Genomic DNA, 22155 nt, shown 5'->3' with positions numbered 1-22155 from the left:
ATAATCAATTTAAACTATAATAAAGCACGTGTTTACTTCAGCTGCACGAGTGGATGGGCCTTGCTAGATCAAGAAGTTCCTCTGGATACAGGTAAGTCCAAAGGCCTCACTAGACTAAGCCCATGGTACTTTGCTTTTCTCTATTTAAGCGCATCATTATGGCTCTACAACTCCTTCCAAAGAAGATGGAAGGAAGAGGAAATAACTACCAAGATAACGACAAAGAACCATCAAAACTTAATTAGATTGATATTGATAGATGAGGTCATTCTATATCAATCGAAAACGCTCGCTCTAGACAACCTTCATATTATGGCAATATATTGACAGCTGTGACCCCAATAACAGGCAACTTCACGTCTTATATTTAGTTCACTTCTTTAATCCTTCTTGCTATTAAGTGTGGATTAAGCAGAATCTTCAGGGCCAGGGGCGTCCCCATCTTGACTGCGAGGCACATTTGAATTCTGAGTGCCGTGCGCAGGCATCATTCTCGAAGCCGTGATTGCCCGGGTATAAGCATCGTCTCTGTCGAAAGTAGCCGGATCGATCACTGGGATAAGACAAGCATGGTCAAAAAACATATTCTTCACCTTTTGCTCCTGTGCCACTTTACCTTCTTCGAAGCCCCACGGATCTTTGTTATCCAACACTTTTTCTTCGTCTTGTTCATGAATTTTGTCTTGGCGACCCCTGCCTTGAAGGGCTCGTACACCGTATGATGCTGTTTCACTCATATACCACACAGCTAATGACGACTTTAGTATGCGAATCCCATTCACCAAATTCCGCGATCCATAAATGGTAATATAGATCGTCAAGTTGCTCTACTTACTCTTGAATGGCAGTATCGCAATCTTTCCACAAGCAACTGCCGACCCAAAACTCACATTCCTTGCTACTTTCATAGCACTCTCCTTTCGACTTCTATATTGCTCCACATTCTGAGACGCCGGAAACGGTAAATCATTCTGAGCCTAAACATTAGTCAATAACCTATTTGGCTCTGTCCTTTGGGGGTAGGCTTTATTCATTTCCATACCTCGAATTTTTTGTGCGCATCTGCAATGTGCGAGACGGTCGGTTTGATGATGGCCTTGATCAGACTTTTGGATACGCCTTTTGTGTTGACAAGCAATGAAGTGCTGATCTTCCCATCAATCGAGTCCGGTTCTTTATCCCGAGCTCTGTAGACTATGTTTTCGCCTCTGTTCATAGCCATTAGTCAACTTGATTTAGAGCCGGATAACCAACAGAAAACGTACAGTGTCACAGAGGATTCTCCTCCTTTTGCCAAGTCGATCGGTCCACTAGTCTCAATTTTATTGCAGATCGGTGGTTTCAATTGCATACGAAAGATTATGGGATCCGTGCCAGCATCACTGCATCTTACTCTCTCCCATTGCAACTGGCGATAAAACGATTTCACAGCATTTATAGTGCCGTTCTCGCCCCGGATTCTCAGGCCTAACCTGGAAGCAACTTGTTTCACATCTGACCGCAGACAATAGCGGAACGCCTCGACAAGTTTTTCGCTGTTGAGCGTGGCCTCTTGAAGTGGGGATGGACCAAGACATGCGTTATAGATAGTTGCAGCCCAAAAGGGTTGGCTGTACAATATTAGCTTTGAGTACAGAATTCCAGGACCCCATACAGATTAGCCGGAAGAGGAGCTCTGAAGCTGAAAACTTACTCGCAAACAAGTGGCAGAGTGATCATTGGCTTCCCATGTTTGACAACTTGGTCCACTGTTTGAATGTCACCATTGCTTAACACAACCGACACTTTGGGAATGAGCCATGATTTGACTTCTTAATAATTACCTCCAGTTAGTTTGGTTATTACAATATTGCATAATGAATTCAGTAGCTTACCATTTGGAGAATTCTCTAACACAAAAATTTTGGGCGTTTCAGAGACATTCAGTAATTCATGGAACGTATTTGGCAGGAGAAAATAGATTCCATAGCTTTCGGAAGACTCCAGGAGATACTGGACAAATAAAGTCTGGTTTCTCAAGAGCGTTATATCCAGTAAAACAAGGACAGGCTCAATTGCAGATTTGAGAAACTCGGCCACTGACTTTGAAGGGGTATAGTGAGCCGAACTTTTGACAATAGGAAATCCAGAAATACCTAAAAGACAGTGTTGGCTACAATCAGGTTATTTCAGTTAAGTTCGAGGGTGAGTGTGCGCATACAAACTTTGTCATTCCAGTCTTCTGGCTTTGGAAGTAATTCCGATGACCACAGATATGTGTGAGGAATCCTGTAATCTCTCAAGCTTCGGGCTCCATCAGATGGAGATAGTTGTGACAAGCCCAAAACTGCTTGCCGGAAGTTATCTATAACAGAGTAGATCCTAAATCTCTGCCATGAGCCATTTTTATACTTACTGAGTAGTTTGTGGGCCAATATAATACTTACTCGTGCCATACTGAGTCTTCAACAAGTATATAGGACAGATAATTCTGTAACTGATAGTCAATCTCACTTCCAGTTTTGATCTGTGCCAGTGGATGCACAAATCTTCTTGTCGGCGTCCAGGGGCTGTTAGACATGATATGAAGCGGAATAGACAACTTCTCCGCACAATGTATATGAGCGTGTGCAAGAGGCGTTGCGATAATGACATCCGCGACGAAAGGTTTATTTTCATATGGGCTGAGCTGGGTGCAGGCGTTCCAACATTCTTTGAGTGTGCTCAGCAAAGTCCTTTTGCTTTTTAGGGACTGGGAGCCATTAACACTACTTGAAATAGTCGTGATGCCTGAATCTTTTGCCTGTTATACCATGAGTCTCTTGCTTAGTTAGTTACTGGCATATTGATTATGTAATAAATGAAAATTTACCGCAATAGGATGCTGGGGATCTGAGCTGATCGGAAAGAACTCCAATCCAGCTCTGTGAATGAGTGACTGGAAAATTGCATGTGCAGCGACTCGAACTCGGTGACCGTGTTGTTGAAGTTCCTGGCCAATGAGTATGATGGATTTGGTCTCTTCTATATCATTATCTCTTTATTAGCTGTGATAAAGCGCGTGTTGATATTTCTTCGTACCTCTACTTCCCACAAGCATAAGAAGGATATTTAGTGAAATTTCGTGGGTTTCGACCAAGGTTTTGGTATTTGGTGTGACAGATTCTTTGGAGCTCAAATTGTCGTGGCGAATTTCTATGATCTGCTGTTGTCTTGCGGGTACTGAAAATTCCTGAATTATCATTGATGTGCGACACCCAGCACTGAGATCTATGCTGAATCGACCGATTTCTAAAAAAAGAAAAGGCAAATGAAATTTTTAGTAAATGATTTGTCAATCCGTGATTCGTTTTTTGTATTCAGTACCTTCGATCAACCTCGATTCATGCTTTTCATCTCCAGTCATTGACAGTGGAGACAATACATCTTCAGAGAAGATTGAGCTGTATGTAGGTGGCAGCTCTTCCGTGATTGAGTGTTCGTTCATGTCGTCGTCGTCGAAATCTCTCTCTTCCGAGTCTCCTAAAACTCGTTTGAATGACATCTTTGATGGAACTTGGACAGAGAAATTTGGCATCGGAAACACTTTTGCATAATAAAGATATGCTAGGGCCTATAATTCTCTAGGCAGCATTTTTTCTTTCTTCTCTTTTTCGAAAATCACCAGACATGAAAGCTTTTGATCGTTGGGAAATCTTATCTTCAATAATGAAGCCACTCTCTCGTTCTGTTGGCGGGAAATATCCGGAACTTATGTGTGCATCCAGCTAGGCTGCCTCATAGATCATCCTCTCAGGCGGGCCTATATAGTATGCTCGATTTTGAGTGGGGGTTGTAAAGGCATGCGAGAATCTAGACTTTCCTCGGGTCGAATACGAATCCCGAATCCGAGAGCAAAACCGACCGCAGATCGATTTTGGTGGGGCATCTTTATTCGTATTCGGGTTCGTATAGCGGCACGAGTAAGATCACAGACTTTCCGAGATTAACGTAAAGCTTGGACCTAAAATCTTGGCGCTCACAATGCAAAATAGAGATACTGGAGTTTTTCTAGACTGACACAGCCTCATCCATGGAACCTAGTTGAGAATTCTACTTACACTGTGGCAACTATGCTGCCTGAATCTCAGTATTTAATACTGAAAGTTTTAGCGCTTGCCAACAGGTATATATCTCAGCTTCGCCTAACACTTTCGTTACAATAATATCGAACATTTTGACTTGAGTAGACGCTAGTATAGCTGTATACGAAGCATACCTTTCACCAAGTCCATTGCACTTATCAAGATGGCGAGCTCTACTTATGTTCTTTACAATTATACGCCCAGTCTAGTGGGCGCGATCATTTTCGCGGCGCTCTTCTTTTTATCAACGGCTTTCCACTTCTACCAACGGATTATAAGTCATGCTAAATACTTCAACCCATTTCTCGTTGGAGGATTATGTGAGTCCACGCCATGATCATCGATCCCGCTTCACCCCCAACTAACACATATGGCTTTCAGTCCAAGTTATTGGTTATATCGCTCGTGCAGCGGCTCATTTCAACCAGAGCTCAACCGCGCTCTACGCAATGCAGCAGCTCTTGATTTTGTTAGCACCAATTCTTTACGCAGCATCAATTTATATGGTCCTCGGAAGAATCATCACTTTCCTGCATGGCGAGCATCTGAGCTATGTGCCTGTCCGTCTTATGACAAAGATTTTTGTGGGTGGAGATATTCTATCCTTCATCCTTCAGGGTGTAGGTAAGCAACTTATACATAGTGGGAATATTCTAAACTTATAAAGTTATCAATCTAATCTCTTCATACCTCAGGTGGCGGTGTCATGACCAGTGGATCTAAAGATAATTTAATCATTGGTCAGTGGATCATAGTCGCGGGTCTCTGTGTCCAACTTCTTTTCTTCGGAACCTTCATCCTATCGTCTGCTCTCTTCCATATCGGCATTCGCAAATCCCCCACGGAAAAGTCGAAGCGAACAATGCACCACACGAGATTTTTCTTTTCACGAAAATGGCCTAGTCTTCTCATGGCATGCTACGCTGTAAGCGTGTTGATTCTAATTCGATCAGTCTATCGTCTCATCGAATTCATTCAAGGAAACAGTGGCTATGTTATTAGCCACGAGGTTTTCTTGTACGTTTTTGATGCTGCTATGATGTTCTTGGTTATGCTCATCATGAATATCTTTCACCCCTCTGCTGTTTTGCAGGAACAGGGCCCTGCCTGCTCTAGAACAACGGAGAGTCCCATTAATATCCCGAAAGAGCAGGTCTAATAGCTGAAGATTTTGTGACTTGTGATTAAAAATTGGGTGAATATTCTGGAGTAACATGGTGGAGATAAGTCCGTTGTTTGTTTTCTTTATTTTCTATTTCTTTTATATCGAGTCGTGGCTTGGGATATTCTGGTTATTTCTTTTCATGGATGAATATAGATGATTTGGCGTCGAAAGTTCCTTTTTTCATATAATTCTGAAGCTGGTCAGTGTGTATTGCGCTCAAACTTGAGCTATGAGCTATACATGAGTTGGAAGTACGTAATTTGTCAAATGAAATAGTAGGATTCAGAACGGACTTTCTTTTAGGAGATGTATGCTTTATTGGCGGTTCAAAGTTCAAGTGACTTCAAATATGGTATATCGTAGACATTTGAGCTTCGCGTATAAAGGGACATCTTTGTCCTCCTGACATGCCCGGGTTGGATTTTTGAACGAGCCGAGTAACAACGCTTGCAAGTCGATGATGTAATTCAATTTCGCTGTAATTATTAAACACCTTCAAAATGTACAGTAGTTACCTGTATCATCTATCGACTTATAGCTGCTGATATTCTATCATTCTGAACTTGGTTTTTGGGGAGAAGAAAAATACTTGGAAGAATTTGCTCAAATGAATCGGGGACTGGAGATAAGATATAGAACAGAATATCAATTGAACTGATGGTAAACTTTTCTTCAATTCTTCTGTTCAAATTTCTCAATGTCACTAATCCCTCTGTCCGCGTATGAGCTCCAAGTCGTCAAGTTTACGGTGCCCTTCGTAGATGACTTCACTCGGGTGAAAGGCTAAGAAGATTATGGTAACCATAAGCATGAGAATAGTGTCAAACACGTACATGAAGTACTCGTGACTCTGCAAAAGGCCAGTCGATCCTTGAATATACTCAATCACTCGGTACAGGCAACGGGTCATGATCAACGCGCTTGCAAAATACAGCACAATCATGTAGCGGCTCCAGTCCACGGGTGTGCCCAATGCTGCATTTGTAGGGTTTTTCGCCATTCGATGATGAAAGATCACTGAGACGAGGACGAAGAAACCGAAGAATATAATTTGGACGACCAAGCCGACGATGATTACATCTTCACCAAGTTTCAACTTGCTCGCTGATTTGGCACTGGACATAATTGCGCCGCCTGCATATGTAATTTAGTAGATGATCCACAGTATGGGAGGGAAAAGCCGCTGAGTACCTCCGCTCTGGATGACAAATGACAGCACATCACCCAGTACAAAGATCTTGGTCAATCTCGTTGCGCGGATGAGAGATCTCGAATCCCCATCGACGAGACGGATGATCCGGCCAAGAATCATATATATTGACGCCGCAAATAAAGAAGGAGCGAGTAAAATAAAGAGACTCTGCATGGCGTATGGCATTGTCGCATAATTGGGAGCTTCATGGGCATTGATTGCTCGTGCCCCATATCCAATCGATTCAAAGAATCCACCAACAATGAAGGTTATGAAGAATTTTGTCTTATGCTTCCAAACCAGAAAGATGTGTCCGAATGTGGTGCACAGAAAAAGAAGTAGACATATCACTGCGGCTGCTAGCGAAGGTGTGTAGTTGTAGAGAATGTAATCAGACATCGTGAGTGAATGGCGAGAACGAAGTAGAAGGTTTTAAATCAGAAAGTGAGAATAGCGAGTGACTCGGGGAGTGACAATGATAGCATTTCGGAGGCTAAAAAGATCGAATGATGAGTTTGATAATCCACGATTCACTCTTAAGTACATCGTGGGGATCTTTATCGCTCAATGTTGAGCACCGGAAGATAATGCATTCCGCTATAAATAGAAGATATTCCAGGCAACTGCAATACAGGGCTGATTACAACGGTTGGTAGTCCAGCGTTGCGGATGTCCATGTTCGATATTCAAAATCCGAATACGAAACCGACGGCCCACTTCCCGCGGTTCGGGGCCAATTGTGGACTCCGCCGGGGCGACGAGGGTCTATGATTAACTGATTCTCGGATAAATTAGCAGAATAATATAGTCTAGATTTCATCACAAAAAAATCATGTAGTCCCAAACTAGTACGTTAAAGTTCAGGCTAATTTAGTCGCCTACAGTATTGTGCAGCGCGTAGCGCTGTAGTCACCTGATGACCACGTGTTTATTAATGAAAAAACACTATCGTGCGCTACCATATCTGGGTCCTAGGCTGTCAATGTGCTTGCACATTGACATTGTGGTCTTTTTGGCTCAACTTAGGAAGCACGTGCCTAGGTGTGTTCTCTAACAGTGTTACTAACGTATTTCACTAGTCGGCCATTCTACCCTTACTACTTTTTGAAAACTCTATTTTTCCACAACAACACTAGATATCCATTCAACCTATCTAGGGCATTGTTTGATCTTATACCCTATAACATTGCATCCAGACACCTATAAAGACACTTGATGGTAGGCTCGGCGCGTTATGGAACAACCACATTTGATGTTATTACGGCCGACCGGCTTGTTTCGGATACGAATCGTGCATATGACGATATTCGTTCATGAATAAGAACAAGTTGGAATCGGACCCCTATATCGTTATTCCTCCGGGAAGCAGCGGAATAAGGACATTTAGTTTATAGAAAGAGAGTCCCCCTTTCTTTGAAACTGAATTTCTTCAAGATTCAGTTATTGGAATAATCTACTTCTAATATTCTTCTTCGATTCTATAACGATTCAATATTGTATTCATTTTTCCTTACCTGACCAACAGGCCGCTACCCTGAAAGTAGCACCCTAACAGTTAGGATATAACTACTTGTACAGAGTAGAAAGCCTGTCGACTAGGTAGGAAGATAGACGTCAAGTAAGGAAGGCAAAACACTGTTTTATGCCATCTTGGATCTCTCTATAACCCTCAATTTATATACAGGCTTCGACACCTTTCCATATGACCAGAGTAGAGACGGTGGATTATATTATAATATACGGTCTGACGTGGCTCCTTTAGGGTGTTACAGACCCTACCCCTAGGGTGCTAAATATGGTTACGCCTAGAATAATCGGTTCTGCAATAAGGCGGTAACTAGGACTTGCCGGACGGTAAGGGGAAATAGACCTAGGCACTAATACCTGAGGTTACGTGATAGGACTTATCGAGTAATAAGCCCGGAAGATATCAAGTGATAAGTTCCGTACTTATCTTCTAATAAGAAGGACTAGATATATAAGGACGTGTTAGAGAATAACTACTTGTACAGGGTAGAAAGCCTGTCGACTCGGTAGGAAGATAAACGTCAAGTAAAGAAGAAAAAACACTGTTTCTTGCTATCATAGACCTCTCTATAATCCTCAATTTATATACAGGCTTCAACACTTTCCTATATAACCAAAGCAAAGGCGATGGATCATATTACAACATACCGTCTAATATAGCCCCTATGTAACAGAGGTAAACAAAGGCTATAGGAAAGAGGGGTTCACGAATCCCTAATAGAAGGGTACCGAACCCTTAAGGCCTTGTAGTTCATATATCCATGTTGGGGAGAAGTGGGGCTGTCATGACGAAGCCTGACCGACAAGGTGTCGAACTGACACCTGAGGCACTGATTCTATAGGGCGCACGGACGAAAAGCGTAGAATAGTCGACTATTCCCGAGGGAATACTACAGTAGGCTAGTATCTCTCTAGCAGTATCCTAAAAGTGGATTTGTCATTGTACATGAAAAGGTCCACAGGTAGCCTAATTATGCTCTTAGCCTAAAGACGAATAGTTGGAGGATGTTAGCATCGTGAATCTCCAAAACTAGATAGCCATTGTGCATGTGATTGGCCAGGGGCAGTCGAACCATCCACGTGCCAGCATGTCACCATGGGAAACAGACAGGCTGATAAGTTTTCTCAAAAACATCAACAACTCATTAATCTACACAAACTAGACTGAAAGCAAAGGCTAAAGGTTCATTTCAATAATGGGATGCGACTATTACAGCCCACCGGCTCCAGCCCCCGAGCCTGATGTTAAGTCACTCGCGACTCCAGGTGAGAAGACGAGCAGTTGCCAGGATCCTTGCTGCGATATTGTCGACGGTGAGCCTCTCGACACCATGGCCTCGGGTCAGAAAGAGCTCACCCCGGAGAAACCGGATGATTGCTGCTCTCCTGGCAAATGTGCGGACAGCGAAACCGAAAATTATACCGACTCGCCTGACTGCTGCCGTGGCAAAGTCAGCCCATGCTGCGACACGGCTTGCCTTGATCGCTTGGCTATGCGGGAATGCGAGATGAGTGCTACGGCTGCACCCGGCCTAAACGGTAAGCCAAACAATGAGTATCTACAACTTAAGAATGGCTTTCAAAGATTTCTAACTCCTTTTAGCTTGCGGTAGACCTACCGACCGCAAGGCATGCAGCCAACATCGTCTCTCTGCCCTCGACCGCTATGGCGCTACTCTACAAGCTCTGGGGTGTATCTGCCGCGCTCTCATCGCTCTTGGCCAGGAAACCTGCTGTGAAATTCGCGAGCGACAGTCATTGGACGGGAAGCAGCGGTCTGAGAAGCCATCTACTCGCTCCCTTCGTACTTCACTGGATTCATGCTCAAGCAACGGCTCCGTCACCAATGACCAGGCCGCGCAGAGCCATATTCGCCTGCGGAGGGGTTCTCGTGAAAGCAAAGAGTCTGTCAAGAAGGCGTCCACGAATGTGTGCGTTGTCTCTTTTTGCTCGAAGGACAAGCCGGCCAAAGACCCTCCTGTCAAAGACAAGTGCTCGAAGCCGTGCTGCGTTGAGGACATCCTTGCCACGGCACCATTCGTCAAGGACAACTGTGTCAAGTCTTGCTATTCCCTTGAAAAGCCCCTGAAGCAGCCTGCTGCTCAAACTGGGCGCCTTGATTCTTGCTGCTCGGAGACTCCCCATGTTGAAGCCTCCCCTCGGGAGGTCAGCTGTCCCGGATCTTGCTGTCCCAGAGACCAGCGTGTCAAAGACAATGACACCAGGAGCATTTATGCGGACCCCTGCTGTTCGAAGATTAAACCCGTTGCTAAACCACCAACGAGTGGGTGTGCAGGGTCCTTTTGTGGGACAGCTAAGAACACGATCACTGAAGAACTTCCCAATGCCGCCTCATCTGGCTCCTGCTGCAAGTCACCAGAACCCGATATCGTGAAGACCCCACCAATGACTAGCAGTGTCTCCGCCCACCCACACCGCTTCGCGTTGTGGGTGTGCCACACACAGATGCATAACCACACACAGATGCATAATCTTTCCTATCACCCTATTTTTTGCTTCTCTATCCAACACCACTATCTAAATATGCCTAAATTTGATGAATCTCGTATGGCTGAGGCCTGCCTAGCTGCATCACGAGAGGAGAAGCCGAATATCGCGCGTTTAGCACGTGAATTTGGCGTTAATCAAAGCACTCTCTATCGCCGTGTTAAAAAGGGAACAGGGCCTAATACAGCTAAACGCAATGCTAAACAGGCCCTAGAACCCTATCAAGAAGAAGCCTTGATTCGCTGGATTCAATATATGAACGATTGCTATATGCCTATCACTCCTAGGATACTAGAAGCGTGGGCGAATCGTGTATGCCAACGCGTCGGCAAGCCGCCGATTAGCAAGATGTGGGCGTATCGCTTTATTAATAGGCTTCCTAAACATCTTCAATTAGGGCCTACTAAGCAGTATACGAAGGAGTCGAAGCGAATTCTAGCAGAGGATCCAGCGGCACTACAGCATTGGTACGATCTACTAGCCCAAACGATCAAGAAGACTACACCACCACGCTTAGTCTATAACTTTGATGAATGCGGCTTTCAACCAGGCGAAGGAAGATCTAGAAACGTTATATCTACTACTACTACTACTACTACTACTACTACTACTACTACTACTACTAGTAGGAAGGTAGTAGATCTTCCTCAGCCAGACCAAGGCGAAAATATCACGTCTATCGAGTGTATCGCTGCCGACGGGTGGCAGATGGAGCCTTGGTTTATTTTCAAAGGCAACGGGATCTTTATAGAATCTTGGTTTAATCAAACAGACGACCTACCACCAAGAACTACTATCACTACATCGCCTAACGGTTGGATAACCGACGATATAGCAGTTCAATAGCTTCGATTCTTTATAGAATCAACATGCGACCGTACGAAATTAGGTGAAAAACGTATCCTAATATTCGACGGTCACGGCTCGCATCTTACATTCGAATTTCTACACCTTTGCGAAAAGAACGATATCCTACCAATAGGATTCCTACCACATACTACACATCTTTGCCAGCCGCTTGACGGTAAGCCGTTTCTAAGCTATAAGCAACACTTCCGCTTAGCGAATAACGATCACGCGTTTTGGGGTGGAAGCCCTATCGGGAGATCCGAGTTCCTTCGAATAATCGGTGATATTCGGAATAGAGCGTTTAGCCAGCGAATCATTCGTGAATCGTTCAAAGATCGTGGGATATATCCAGTCGATAGTAGCAAGGTTATTAATAGCCTTCCTATCCAAGAGTGTCAAGATCTTATAGCGCCAGATCTACAACCGCTTCATTCAACGCTTCATACAACACCTTCACCACCACCTATATCTTCTTCTAGTATCGACCAATCGCCGCCTAGATCTATACAGGATCTAGAAAAGAATCAAAGGAAGATTGCTAGATATCAAGAGGATCTTACACCAAGGTAGCAACGTAATCTTGATCGTGTGTTTCATCATAACAAGATTGCTATAGAGAACCTAAATCTAGCGAATGATACTATTCGCAAGATTAGGAAGCTCAACAACCACTACAGCGCCCAATCACCAAGCGCCAGGTTAAAACGCCGCTTAGCAAAACAGGGGTCCTCTCTATTAGAGATGCAAATCGTTCTATTGCTAAAAGAAAGGAGAAGGAAGCGGATATAGAGCGGAAGCGGGTGAGGAAGCAGTGGAAGAAAACATATGGAACATCACCACCACCAGAACCTACACAGGAAAGCCAGGCATCGTTAGATAGAGCAGAGGAAGCACGTCAGAACAGGCAGGGTTTCTATATAGATACTAGTGGGATGCAGTAGTAGATAGGGGAAATAGGAAAGATTATGCATCTGTGTGTGGTTATGCATCTGTGTGTGGCACACCCACAACGCGAAGCGGTGTGGGTGGGCGGAGACACTGCTAGTTGCACGGGTTCTCGCTGTACAGAAGAGCAGCTGGCCAGCCCTCAAGGCGCTTGCACCGATGCTTGGTTCTCCTCTGCTGTGTCCGATCCTGGTCTAAATATTGAGAAAACGTCGATCCAGGCCATCACAGACGTAGAGAATCAAGGTACTGGCAAGGAACATGTTATTCTCAGAATTTCTGGCATGACTTGTACTGGTTGCGAGACAAAGCTCAAACGAATCCTCGTTACTCTCCCGGCCGTTAAAGACCTGAAAACCAGTCTGGTTCTCTCACGAGCCGAGTTCAATATTGATCTACGCCTTGGCTCAGTGGAGGAAGTCGTGAAACATCTACAGCGAACCACTGAATTTAAGTGTGAAAGAGTCCAGAACCAGGGATCTAGCCTAGATCTTATCGTCCCTGATGAGCCCTCGAAATTCATCAGTCAGACGTGGCCAGACGGAGTTCTTGACATAGCACCTGTGGACAGGCAGACTTTGCGAGTTACGTTCGATCCGAAGATTGTGGGAGCTCGAGACCTTACTCAGAAGATTTGGGGTCCGCCAATTGAACTTGCTCCTGCACGCGGTAACCCTTCGCTTGAGGCTGGCAGCAAGCACGTCCGTCATATCGGGTACACGACGCTTCTCTCCACTGTCTTCACGATTCCGGTCCTGGTCATGGCATGGGCTTCGTTTCCTGAGAGGAAAGTGGCATATTCCTCGGCTTCACTCGCCTTGGCCACGATTGTTCAAGTTGCCATAGCAGGGCCTTTCTATCCCAAGGCCCTGAAGGCTCTCATTTTCTCGAGCGTTATCGAGATGGACCTCTTGATCGTCTTGAGCACCAGTGCTGCCTACATCTTCTCGGTGGTCTCCTTTGGGTACCTTATTGCGGGACGACCCCTTTCGACTGGTCAATTCTTTGAAACGAGCACTCTCTTGGTCACCTTGATCATGGTTGGTCGATGGGTTGCCGCTCTCGCTCGTCAGAGAGCTGTTGAGTCTGTTTCTATCCGGTCACTTCAGTCAATGACAGCTATTCTTGTCGACCAAAATAGCAGAACGGAACGTGAGATAGACGCCCGACTCCTTCAATACGGCGACACCTTCAAGGTTCTCCCTGACACCAGAATCCCGACCGACGGCACCGTCATCCATGGGTCGTCTGAGGTTGACGAATCTATGCTCACCGGTGAATCTAGACCGGTGGAGAAATATCCCAAGTCTGTGGTGATCGCTGGGTCTATCAATGGGTCTGGAGTTATGACCGTTCGACTGAACCGCCTGCCTAATGATAACACCATCAATGCTATTGCTGCGATGGTCGACGAGGCCAAACTGTCGAAACCCAAGCTGCAGGATCTCGCAGACTGGGTTGCATCCTACTTCGTCCCGGTAGTGCTGGTATTGACAATCATCACGTTCGTCATCTGGGTTGCGGTAGGAATGACTATTCGTGGATATAATGGATCCGAAGCTATAATTCAAGCCATCACCTACGCCATTACTGTCCTCATCGTCTCTTGCCCCTGCGCTATTGGACTGGCTGTTCCTATGGTCATTGTGATTGTCAGCGGAGTTGCGGCGGAAAAGGGTATCATCTTCAAGTCAGGAGATGCTATTGAAGTGGCTCATAAGACGTCTCACGTCGTGTTTGACAAGACTGGGACCTTGACTCGGGGAAAGCTTTCCGTGGTCACGAAGGACTGCGACAATGTGGACAAGCTCCCGCTTCTTCTTGCCCTCATCGAGAACAGTCGACATCCAGTCTCTGTTTCCGTGGCTGCTCACCTCAAGGATGCTGGAGTTATAGCTTCGACTGTTCCGGAGCCCAAGAGCCTTACTGGCAAAGGTGTTGAAACCACCTTCGGTGGCCGGAAACTTCGAGCAGGCAATTCTCGCTGGCTGAATTTATCGGAAAATGAACTTGTTCGACCAATGCTTGCTCAAGGGTACACTGTCTTCTGCTTTACTATCGATAATATGTTACAGGCGGTCTATGGTCTTGAAGATGAGCTTCGACCTGACGCTGCATGGACGATTAAGGCCTTGCAGAAGCGTGGTGTCTCGGTACATGTCGTTTCTGGCGACGATGACGGAGCTGTTCAGTCTTTGGCATCCAAGCTTAGCATTCCTGGCGGCAATGTGAGTTCTCGAAGCTCGCCCGCCGACAAGAAGGACTACATCCAGACGCTCCTTGCTACCAGCATAGATCGTAAGAAACCGGTTGTTGTTTTCTGCGGTGACGGCACGAACGATGCCGTTGCTCTCGCACAGGCTACGATCGGTGTCCACATGAACGAAGGCACTGATGTCGCGCAATCCGCCGCGGATGTGGTTCTCATGCGGCCATCTCTGGCTGGTATCCTCACTATGATGGATGCCAGTCGGAAATCTGTCAGCCGCATCAAGTTCAACTTTATATGGAGCTTCGTGTACAACACCTTTGCAGTCCTTCTGGCTGCGGGTGCTTTTGGCAATGCGAGAATTCCTCCAGAGTTTGCGGGGCTGGGAGAGTTGGTGAGTGTGTTGCCAGTCATTGCTGCTGCGCTGCTTCTGCGCTGGTCGACGATCTAGGCCCAGAGCACCATCATTGCACGAGTCAGAACAACTGAAGTTCCAAAAATTGTTCTTGATGTCTGACTGGAATCGTCGTTTTGAAGACGGAATGCGACTGCTCCTGTCATACTGGTTCTGAATCGCAATCGCACAAATGCTGCAATTTTGTCGTTGTTGATAGTCTGCTTCATCTCAGAGAAGCCTCCTCTTAGGAAGCTTCAATCAATTCAAGCCGTTCCCTTCTCCACATGTCCTATTCGATGGATGTACTCGTTAACAATCATGACTTTTCTGTGGAATCAGTCGCGGACGGGACTATGTGAATGTGTTCGCAGATCATCTTGTCTTCATTCTCACCGTTGACGTAATTGAATATTTATTTTGCAATTTTCGCCAGAACACTCACGACGCTGTCGCTGCTACGGCCACTTTAGATGTGATTAGTGTCTTCTTACGGCACAGTGTATGCGTACGAAATTAAAGATGGCTGAAAGTTGCCTTGCGAACATGTTTCCTGCCTTTTACCGATGCCTAAGGCGAGAATCGTAGCTCCACGCATCTAAATTGGTGACGGGGATGCGTCCTTATGCTGGTCGCTGGAAAAGGGAACTTTCTGGAACTTTCGAATGCGGTAGGTAACTATATATTGCAAGAATGGCAACATCGAGGACCGAAATTGGTCATGCGTGATTCCATCACGAGCGTCTATACAGTAGTCTCGTTCCCCCTCCCCTCCTTTCACACAATCCCTGAAAGAAATTGGTGACGGCGCACTGTCGCACGCTCGTGAATTCATGAAGAGCACTTTCGGTCAATGGCCACCGTGCTACCGCCCAGACCTCAGCTGGCCTGCACTTCTTTTGGAGTAATAGCAAGAAAAATATCCGTCCGGTGTGTAGTCCATGCTGAGATGATCGCTTAATTTCTATGCGGTCACATGTGAACCAGCCAGACTAGGGATGCTCGCCACTAGGCCTAACTCGGCCTTATACCCGTCTGTGGTGATTGTTTCAGGTTCTGCTCTTCCTCTAATCATATCGCACGAGTTTCTAACTAAATAAGTTAGTACGACGATCGCGCGACGCCCAAGCGCCTTGACAAGGTACCGTTCTGATGGCCTACTAATAGTGTTGCTTTGAAGGCGCACCTGGCCTCAAAAAAGATTCTAGGGATGTGGGTCAATGGTGGAGGTACCTACTTAAGATTCCGTACATAGCTTCTATCGTGATGTCTAAGATCATGATAGCCGCAAAAATAATAAAAAAACGACAAGGTATCCCTTATCTCTTACTATATTGTATAACTTAGAAAGACCGGAGGAAGCTCTTTTGTTAGGGAGGTTTAGCGTCGGACTTACTAATATTATAATACGAGCAAGTTACTTAAATATATCCTTCGCAGAAGTGTAGGCAGCTTAAATATCGAGGCTTTCTATTCTTTGACGAAGTAAATTATCAAGTGAAAGTTGCTAATCGAAATCAAGATCTCCTAGATAATTAAATAAGTATAGTCTTTTCAAGTCCCGGATTACTTACTAATACTATATTCCTCGTAAGTACTTCGTAGAAACTCTATAGATATACAAAATTTCGATACACTTAGCTAGAACCTATCGATGAGCTACCTAATAATTTAGATTTACCTAACTGTGAGGGAATAACTACTTATACAGGGTAGAAAGCCTGTCGACTAGGTAGGAAGATAAATGTTAAGTAAGGAAAGCAAAACACTGTTTCTTGCTATTATAGACCTCTCTATAATCCTTAATTTATGTATAGGCTCTAGTACCTTCCCATATAACCAAGGTAAAGGCGATAGATTATACTATAACATACGGTCTGACGCGACCTATATATAATAGAGGTAAGTAAAGGCTATAGGGGAGAGGGGTTTACGAATCCCTAATGGAAGGGCACCGAACCCTTAGGGCCTTGTAGGTTATATATCTATATTAGGGAGAAGTAGGGTTGTTATAACGAAGCCTGACCGATAAGGTGTCGAACTAACACCTAAGGTATAGAGTTAGGAATAGCCTTATATTGTAATATTATATAACACTAAGACCGTTACTCCGCTATAGGGCCTAGGTATCTATACCTAATTTAGTATATAAAGTCGTTGTACGACTAAAGAGGACCCTTATAGTAAGAAGCTTTAAGATATTAATCACAGCTATTATTTCTCCTTCTAGGTCCCTAAAATCCTAGTGTTTAATAAAACGCAAAACCCTCTTAGGGCTATTAGATATCGTAACGAGGTTTGAAGGTCTAGCGCCCTCGCAATAGTTTTTCAAGACGTCCTTATCGACTAACGAACTCTCGTGTAGAGGGCTAGAGTAATTAGAAGGCAGAGTGAATAGTTATCTTGAAGAACAGAAACCAAGGTGTTTGTTATATCCACTGTATAGGCTGTCTCGAAATCAGATTTACCTCGATACTCTCTCTTCTTATCTCACGATGTCGTGTATCATACTATATTGTATTTGATTATTTAATAAGTCACTGTTAGATAGTTATTGTAAACTACGATATGAGGCTATTCCTAACTCTATACCTTAGGTGTTAGTTCGACACCTTGCCGGTCAGGCTTCGTTATAACAACCCTACCTCTCCCTAATATAGATACATGACCTACAAGGCCCTAAGGGTTCGGTGCCCTTCTATTAGGGATTCGTAAACCCCTCTCCCCTATAGCCTTTACTTACCTCTATTATATATAGGCCACGTCAGACCGTATATTATAATATAATTTATCGCCTTTGCTTTAGTTATATAGGAAGGTATTGAAGCCTATACATATATTAAGGATTATAGAGAGATCTATGATAGCAAGAAACAGTATTTTGCCTTCCTTACTTGACGTTTATCTTCCTACCTAGTCGACAGGCTTTCTACCCTGTACAAGTAGTTATTCTCTAACAATAGGATACTTTACTTCACTTGTATATAAAATTTCCTCTTTTCACTAGATTGCCGCGTAGTTCCATTCTTGATTCTTTATCGCAGTAAAACAAAGAGAACCACCAGACTTCCAAAAGCAGCACCTAGGCTTGGTCTAGTACCAGTGCTGGTACTAGAGTCGGCGGAGGTCGAGCTGGTGGAGGAGCTAGTTCTATTGGATGATTTGCGGCTAGCAGTCACATTTGTGTTATAACCGCTGGCTTCATCCCAAGGGTAGGGAGATGTGTAATTGTAGGTCGCACTCATGCCACTATAGGTCTTCTTTACCACTTCCAGTACGCCATGTCCAGCAGAACACTTGGCGTCAGTGTTGGGAATAGGCCAGGTCCATAAGGAGGTTGCCGTTTTCTTCAGTGAAGAAGAAACTCCTAGGTACTTATCCAGCAGTCCAGTAGTCAATGGGCCATCATAGGTATCGTTCAAATATAAATTGGTCAGATCAACGTCATAGTTGATATAGCCGGTCTTGTTTGCCACGATCTCGAAAATATTAGCCCCGCAATCCCAGCGTCCTAGTGATGGAAGACCCCAATTGGCAGATACAGATGCAATGCTCGAGTAGTGTGTGTAGAAAGTATCGTCCTTAGTGCCTTTCAAGTCATCCGGGATAGCCCCACCAAGCAATATGCTATAAACTCGATTACCCTGATCGAACGTAGATCCGTTTTCACCGCCGTACATATCTTCGTCAAAGGTAAGAAGGATAAGGGTGTTGTTCATAAAGTACTCGTTTTTAATCAAGGTTGACATCCAATGGCGCTCCCACTTGGCACCGAAGGTAATATTTGTATCATGGGCATCATTTGTTGTGTTTGGAGTGAAAAAGGCCCACTGGGGAAGCTTTTTGTTTGCAAGGTCTTCTTCAAAGTTGGTAAAATTTTTTATTTGCCGAGCACGTGTGTCATTCCGGACCACGGAATTAAAGAGAACCAGAGGGTTATGCCTACGCACATAGTCGTCCTTGAATGTCTCTTGGTTGGAGTAGTTAAAGCCTTGAAAACCGGGGTACGGCATATGCTCTTGGTATTCGGCCCATGAGATACCTTTGGTATCTAAGAGATCTGGGACAGTAGATATGTTTGCGGGGATCTGGACAAAGTTGTCCCAATCCATACCGAAGGTATCACCACCCCCTGCAGCACAGTAATTTGGCTCTGATGGGTGAGTAACGCCATGGTAGTTGGTCCTTCTTAGGTCAACCTTGGTTCTGCAAACTCGGCATGATATTTCAACCTACAGCAAGATTCCCTGGGACGCAAGCCATTGCATGTTGGTATCAGCTGCAGAATCAGAGTACGCCTATTGCCCGCGATTAAAATATTATCCCTCTTAATATGCAACTCGTAATTTTCAATTAGAAATCTCACATACCGTATTCTCCAACCAAACCTGGTAGAACCGATCAAAAGAGATGCCTCTGACATTTGAAACGGGAGATTCAGGTAAAGTTGTCGCCATCGCGGCCTTAATCTGGTTGAGTGCTGGCTCGGAGGTGGTCGCTACTAGAGCGTGAGCCATAGCAGCCATTGACAACAGGACCGCTACGGTCATCATGCTAGCGAGCGTCAATAGTCGCACTTTATTTGAACTCCAGCGTACGGCGTATGATGCAGGTTATAAAGATGCGCTTCTCGTTGGTATAATCACTCTTACAATCAAAAAATGAACTGCGACCGCCCCGACTCTTATTCATGTTGAGGGTTGAGGGCAAACAAGACAATAGCCAGGTTGAGTACATCGCTTAGTAGCCGAGTCTTGGCCAGAGACCAGAACAAGCCTTTTCGGAAGGGTAAATTATTATATCTCGGCAGTACCGATGATTGACAATCAAGCACGGTTCAGTCACAGCAATCTTGATTGGCTACGATTTACCTCGGGTCCGGTCGCCAAGAGAACTCCCCCCTCAGAAAACAGTTCTAAAACTTGTTGGTGCGTCCGCATTGAGCAAATCGGTATTTAGAGAACAATCAACTGTACTACACGTGTTCAGAATTGTTGCCTCAAAATTATATGGAAGGCTCCAACGTTGCACTCAGCAAAAAAAGGCGCGGGCTTAGTGATTTTACTTCCGAATTTTAGAGCAACTCCAGAGCTAATTCCATTTCTCTATGTTATGATTGGCTCATAGGGCGTCCTTCCGAACCCGACGGATAACAAAATAATGTACCCGGCTGTGCCCTTACCGGGTCCCACGTGTCACGTTATCTCTGTGTAAATAGTGTGGTGTGAGGTGTGCTCAAGTAGCTCACGCGTAAGAGACTTCGGGAGGTCTCTCTTGGTCCTCAGTATACATTAAATAGCTAATAAGAGCTCTCGAGGGTACTCGAAGCTCTTTATGAAAACAGAAGAGACGGAAGCAAGCCAAAGCAAGTTAACAGCGGGCTAAAGATAAAGGGAATAGAGAGAAAGAGCGCAACTCTTAATCAACTGTCTATAAAATTCTCCGCTGTTCCTACGACCTCCTCTATTAGAGGCTAAGAGCCGAGACACTCTCTCGATAGCTCCGACGATCTACCTTGTAACTATACTATCGCCTACTGTTATAGAATAACTATGTTTGATGTTATTCCAGTTGACTGGCTTATTTCAGGAACGAATTTTATATATAACTATATTTATTTACGAAGAAGAAAAAGTTAGAATCGGATTCCTTTACGGTTATTCGGTAAGCAGCAGAATAACGATATTTAGGTTAAAGAAAGAGAATCCCCTTCCTTTCGAATTAAACCTCCTTAAGATTCAATTATTAGAAAAATCTATCTTTACTATTCTTCTTTGATTCTATAACGATTGAATATTCTATTTATTTCTCCTTACCTAACTAATAGGCCACTAACCTGCGAGTAGCACCCAAATATTAAGTATATAAATTGCTTAATAATTAAATCTCTTCGAGGTTCGGCTCAAAATATGAATTATATACTTATATAGTGCTAATAGCAAGAAGGGAAAGCTTATTGAATCGACTTAACTACTGCGCTAAATTCGATTATAAGGTTAAGCGAAACAACGACTTTCTAATATACAACCACCAACTAGGCCTCGGCACAACCTGCGGGTGACCCTCGGCGGGTGACCTGCGGGTAGTCAAACTAAGCAAACAGCCCTAAATAACTATGAATAAATTATGTATTATTTAGATAACTAAGCAGAGTTATACTTCCTAATTAGGAAAGGCGTCTAGAATTTATGAAAATGAGGGTCGCTGAGGGTAGGCGAGGGTCGCGGGTCGGGTGACCCTCATGAGGTTTAGACCCGACCCTCGCGAGGGTCGTGCCGAGGTCTACAACCAACCACCAGCTTATCCAACTTACGAATGTTAACGCTACTTGTATCAAAGATACCCTAAACCGGCTAGAGTGAAGCTGACAAGCTACAAGACCGCTCCTAGCTAGCTGAATAGTTAGGCCCTCTATTCGAATAGCCTGCTTAGTTGGGTAGTGTGTAGTGTTTTAGTGGTAACTCGTTAATTCGATCAGGTCTTTTGTACCTAGTCAGATTCGGCCGCGAGCTTCCCGGTTCAATAATTATTGACATATTATGCTAGTATATCTAATTCATCTTACCAATAAGAGCTTTAATCTCTGTTGAACGGCCTGTATGAGGGCCACACATAGAAGACAAGATCAACTTTATTGTAGTGATAAAGAGAGCCTTCGGCCCCACTTAAATTATTTCTCACGTCCCTCATTTTTGCAATCAACAAAAATGAACAAATCAGGTAATTATCTAAACTCCCAAGATATTTAAAAATATGACTTTGTGTAACAATTATAAACTCCACATAAGGTATGCACATATTCAAAAAAAAATTATCCTTTTGATACTTTAGGATTTTAGCGGGCCTCTAGGGTGAGATAGAAGGACTGAACAGTCAAAATGTGGAGCCGAAATAGATAGCAGAATGAATGAGACTGTCTTTAACTCTTTATCGGGAGTTCCAATGTTGTTTAACATCTGCCGCATGAAACATTCTACCACATCTATTCTGTTGCCCGCAAGATGTGGACTTGTCCTGCTTGCCTAGGCGATACTGAGCCAAAATTCCTCACTGAATGCAGAGTTTCGAATCGTCCTATTTTAAAGTGTTTTTGAGTACAATTAACTCGAATCATTGATCTCCTTTAACTAAATTTTGTAATTATGTCCTAATCGGCCCCACAATAGTGTGTGCGTGTGTGCTTACTATTATGGTAGAGACCGGAGTACACAAGTATTCAAAGCTGTTCTAGTATGGACTCAGCCCTCAACAAATAAATTAGAA

General features: G+C 44.3%; 5 protein-coding genes across 5 annotated transcripts; 2 read left to right on the top strand and 3 right to left on the bottom strand.

Annotated features, from left to right (window-relative positions):
* Window positions 1-407: 407 nt before the first annotated feature.
* Window positions 408-1719, bottom strand: N7462_001160 (uncharacterized protein; the record flags this gene model as incomplete). The annotated part of the gene is made up of 5 exons (XM_057072886.1): window positions 408-748; window positions 836-977; window positions 1043-1208; window positions 1266-1610; window positions 1694-1719. 5 exons carry the CDS (start codon window positions 1717-1719, stop codon window positions 408-410), a joined length of 1020 nt encoding a protein of 339 aa, XP_056939416.1.
* Window positions 1720-4266: 2547 nt separating this feature from the next.
* Window positions 4267-5262, top strand: N7462_001159 (RTA1 domain-containing protein; the record flags this gene model as incomplete). The annotated part of the gene is made up of 3 exons (XM_057072885.1): window positions 4267-4423; window positions 4485-4727; window positions 4799-5262. 3 exons carry the CDS (start codon window positions 4267-4269, stop codon window positions 5260-5262), a joined length of 864 nt encoding a protein of 287 aa, XP_056939415.1.
* Window positions 5263-5971: 709 nt separating this feature from the next.
* Window positions 5972-6859, bottom strand: N7462_001158 (RTA1 domain-containing protein; the record flags this gene model as incomplete). Its single annotated transcript, XM_057072884.1, has 2 exons — window positions 5972-6402; window positions 6460-6859. The coding sequence occupies 2 exons, from the start codon at window positions 6857-6859 to the stop codon at window positions 5972-5974; spliced, it is 831 nt and encodes a 276-aa protein (XP_056939414.1).
* Window positions 6860-9183: 2324 nt separating this feature from the next.
* On the top strand, window positions 9184-14949 carry N7462_001157 (cation-transporting P-type ATPase PCA1; the record flags this gene model as incomplete). Its single annotated transcript, XM_057072883.1, has 3 exons — window positions 9184-9542; window positions 9601-9997; window positions 12511-14949. 3 exons carry the CDS (start codon window positions 9184-9186, stop codon window positions 14947-14949), a joined length of 3195 nt encoding a protein of 1064 aa, XP_056939413.1.
* Window positions 14950-17927: 2978 nt separating this feature from the next.
* N7462_001156 (Acid phosphatase) lies at window positions 17928-19445 on the bottom strand (the record flags this gene model as incomplete). The annotated part of the gene is made up of 3 exons (XM_057072882.1): window positions 17928-19077; window positions 19129-19190; window positions 19263-19445. 3 exons carry the CDS (start codon window positions 19443-19445, stop codon window positions 17928-17930), a joined length of 1395 nt encoding a protein of 464 aa, XP_056939412.1.
* Between the last annotated feature and the right edge of the window lie 2710 nt (window positions 19446-22155).

This window comes from Penicillium macrosclerotiorum (assembly GCF_028827735.1).
Source record: "Penicillium macrosclerotiorum strain IBT 26536 chromosome Unknown utg000001l_segment0_segment0, whole genome shotgun sequence".
NCBI lineage: Eukaryota > Fungi > Ascomycota > Eurotiomycetes > Eurotiales > Aspergillaceae > Penicillium > Penicillium macrosclerotiorum.
The sequence above is the reverse complement of the archived record's forward strand: the minus strand, read 5'-3'. Positions and strand labels throughout refer to the sequence as shown.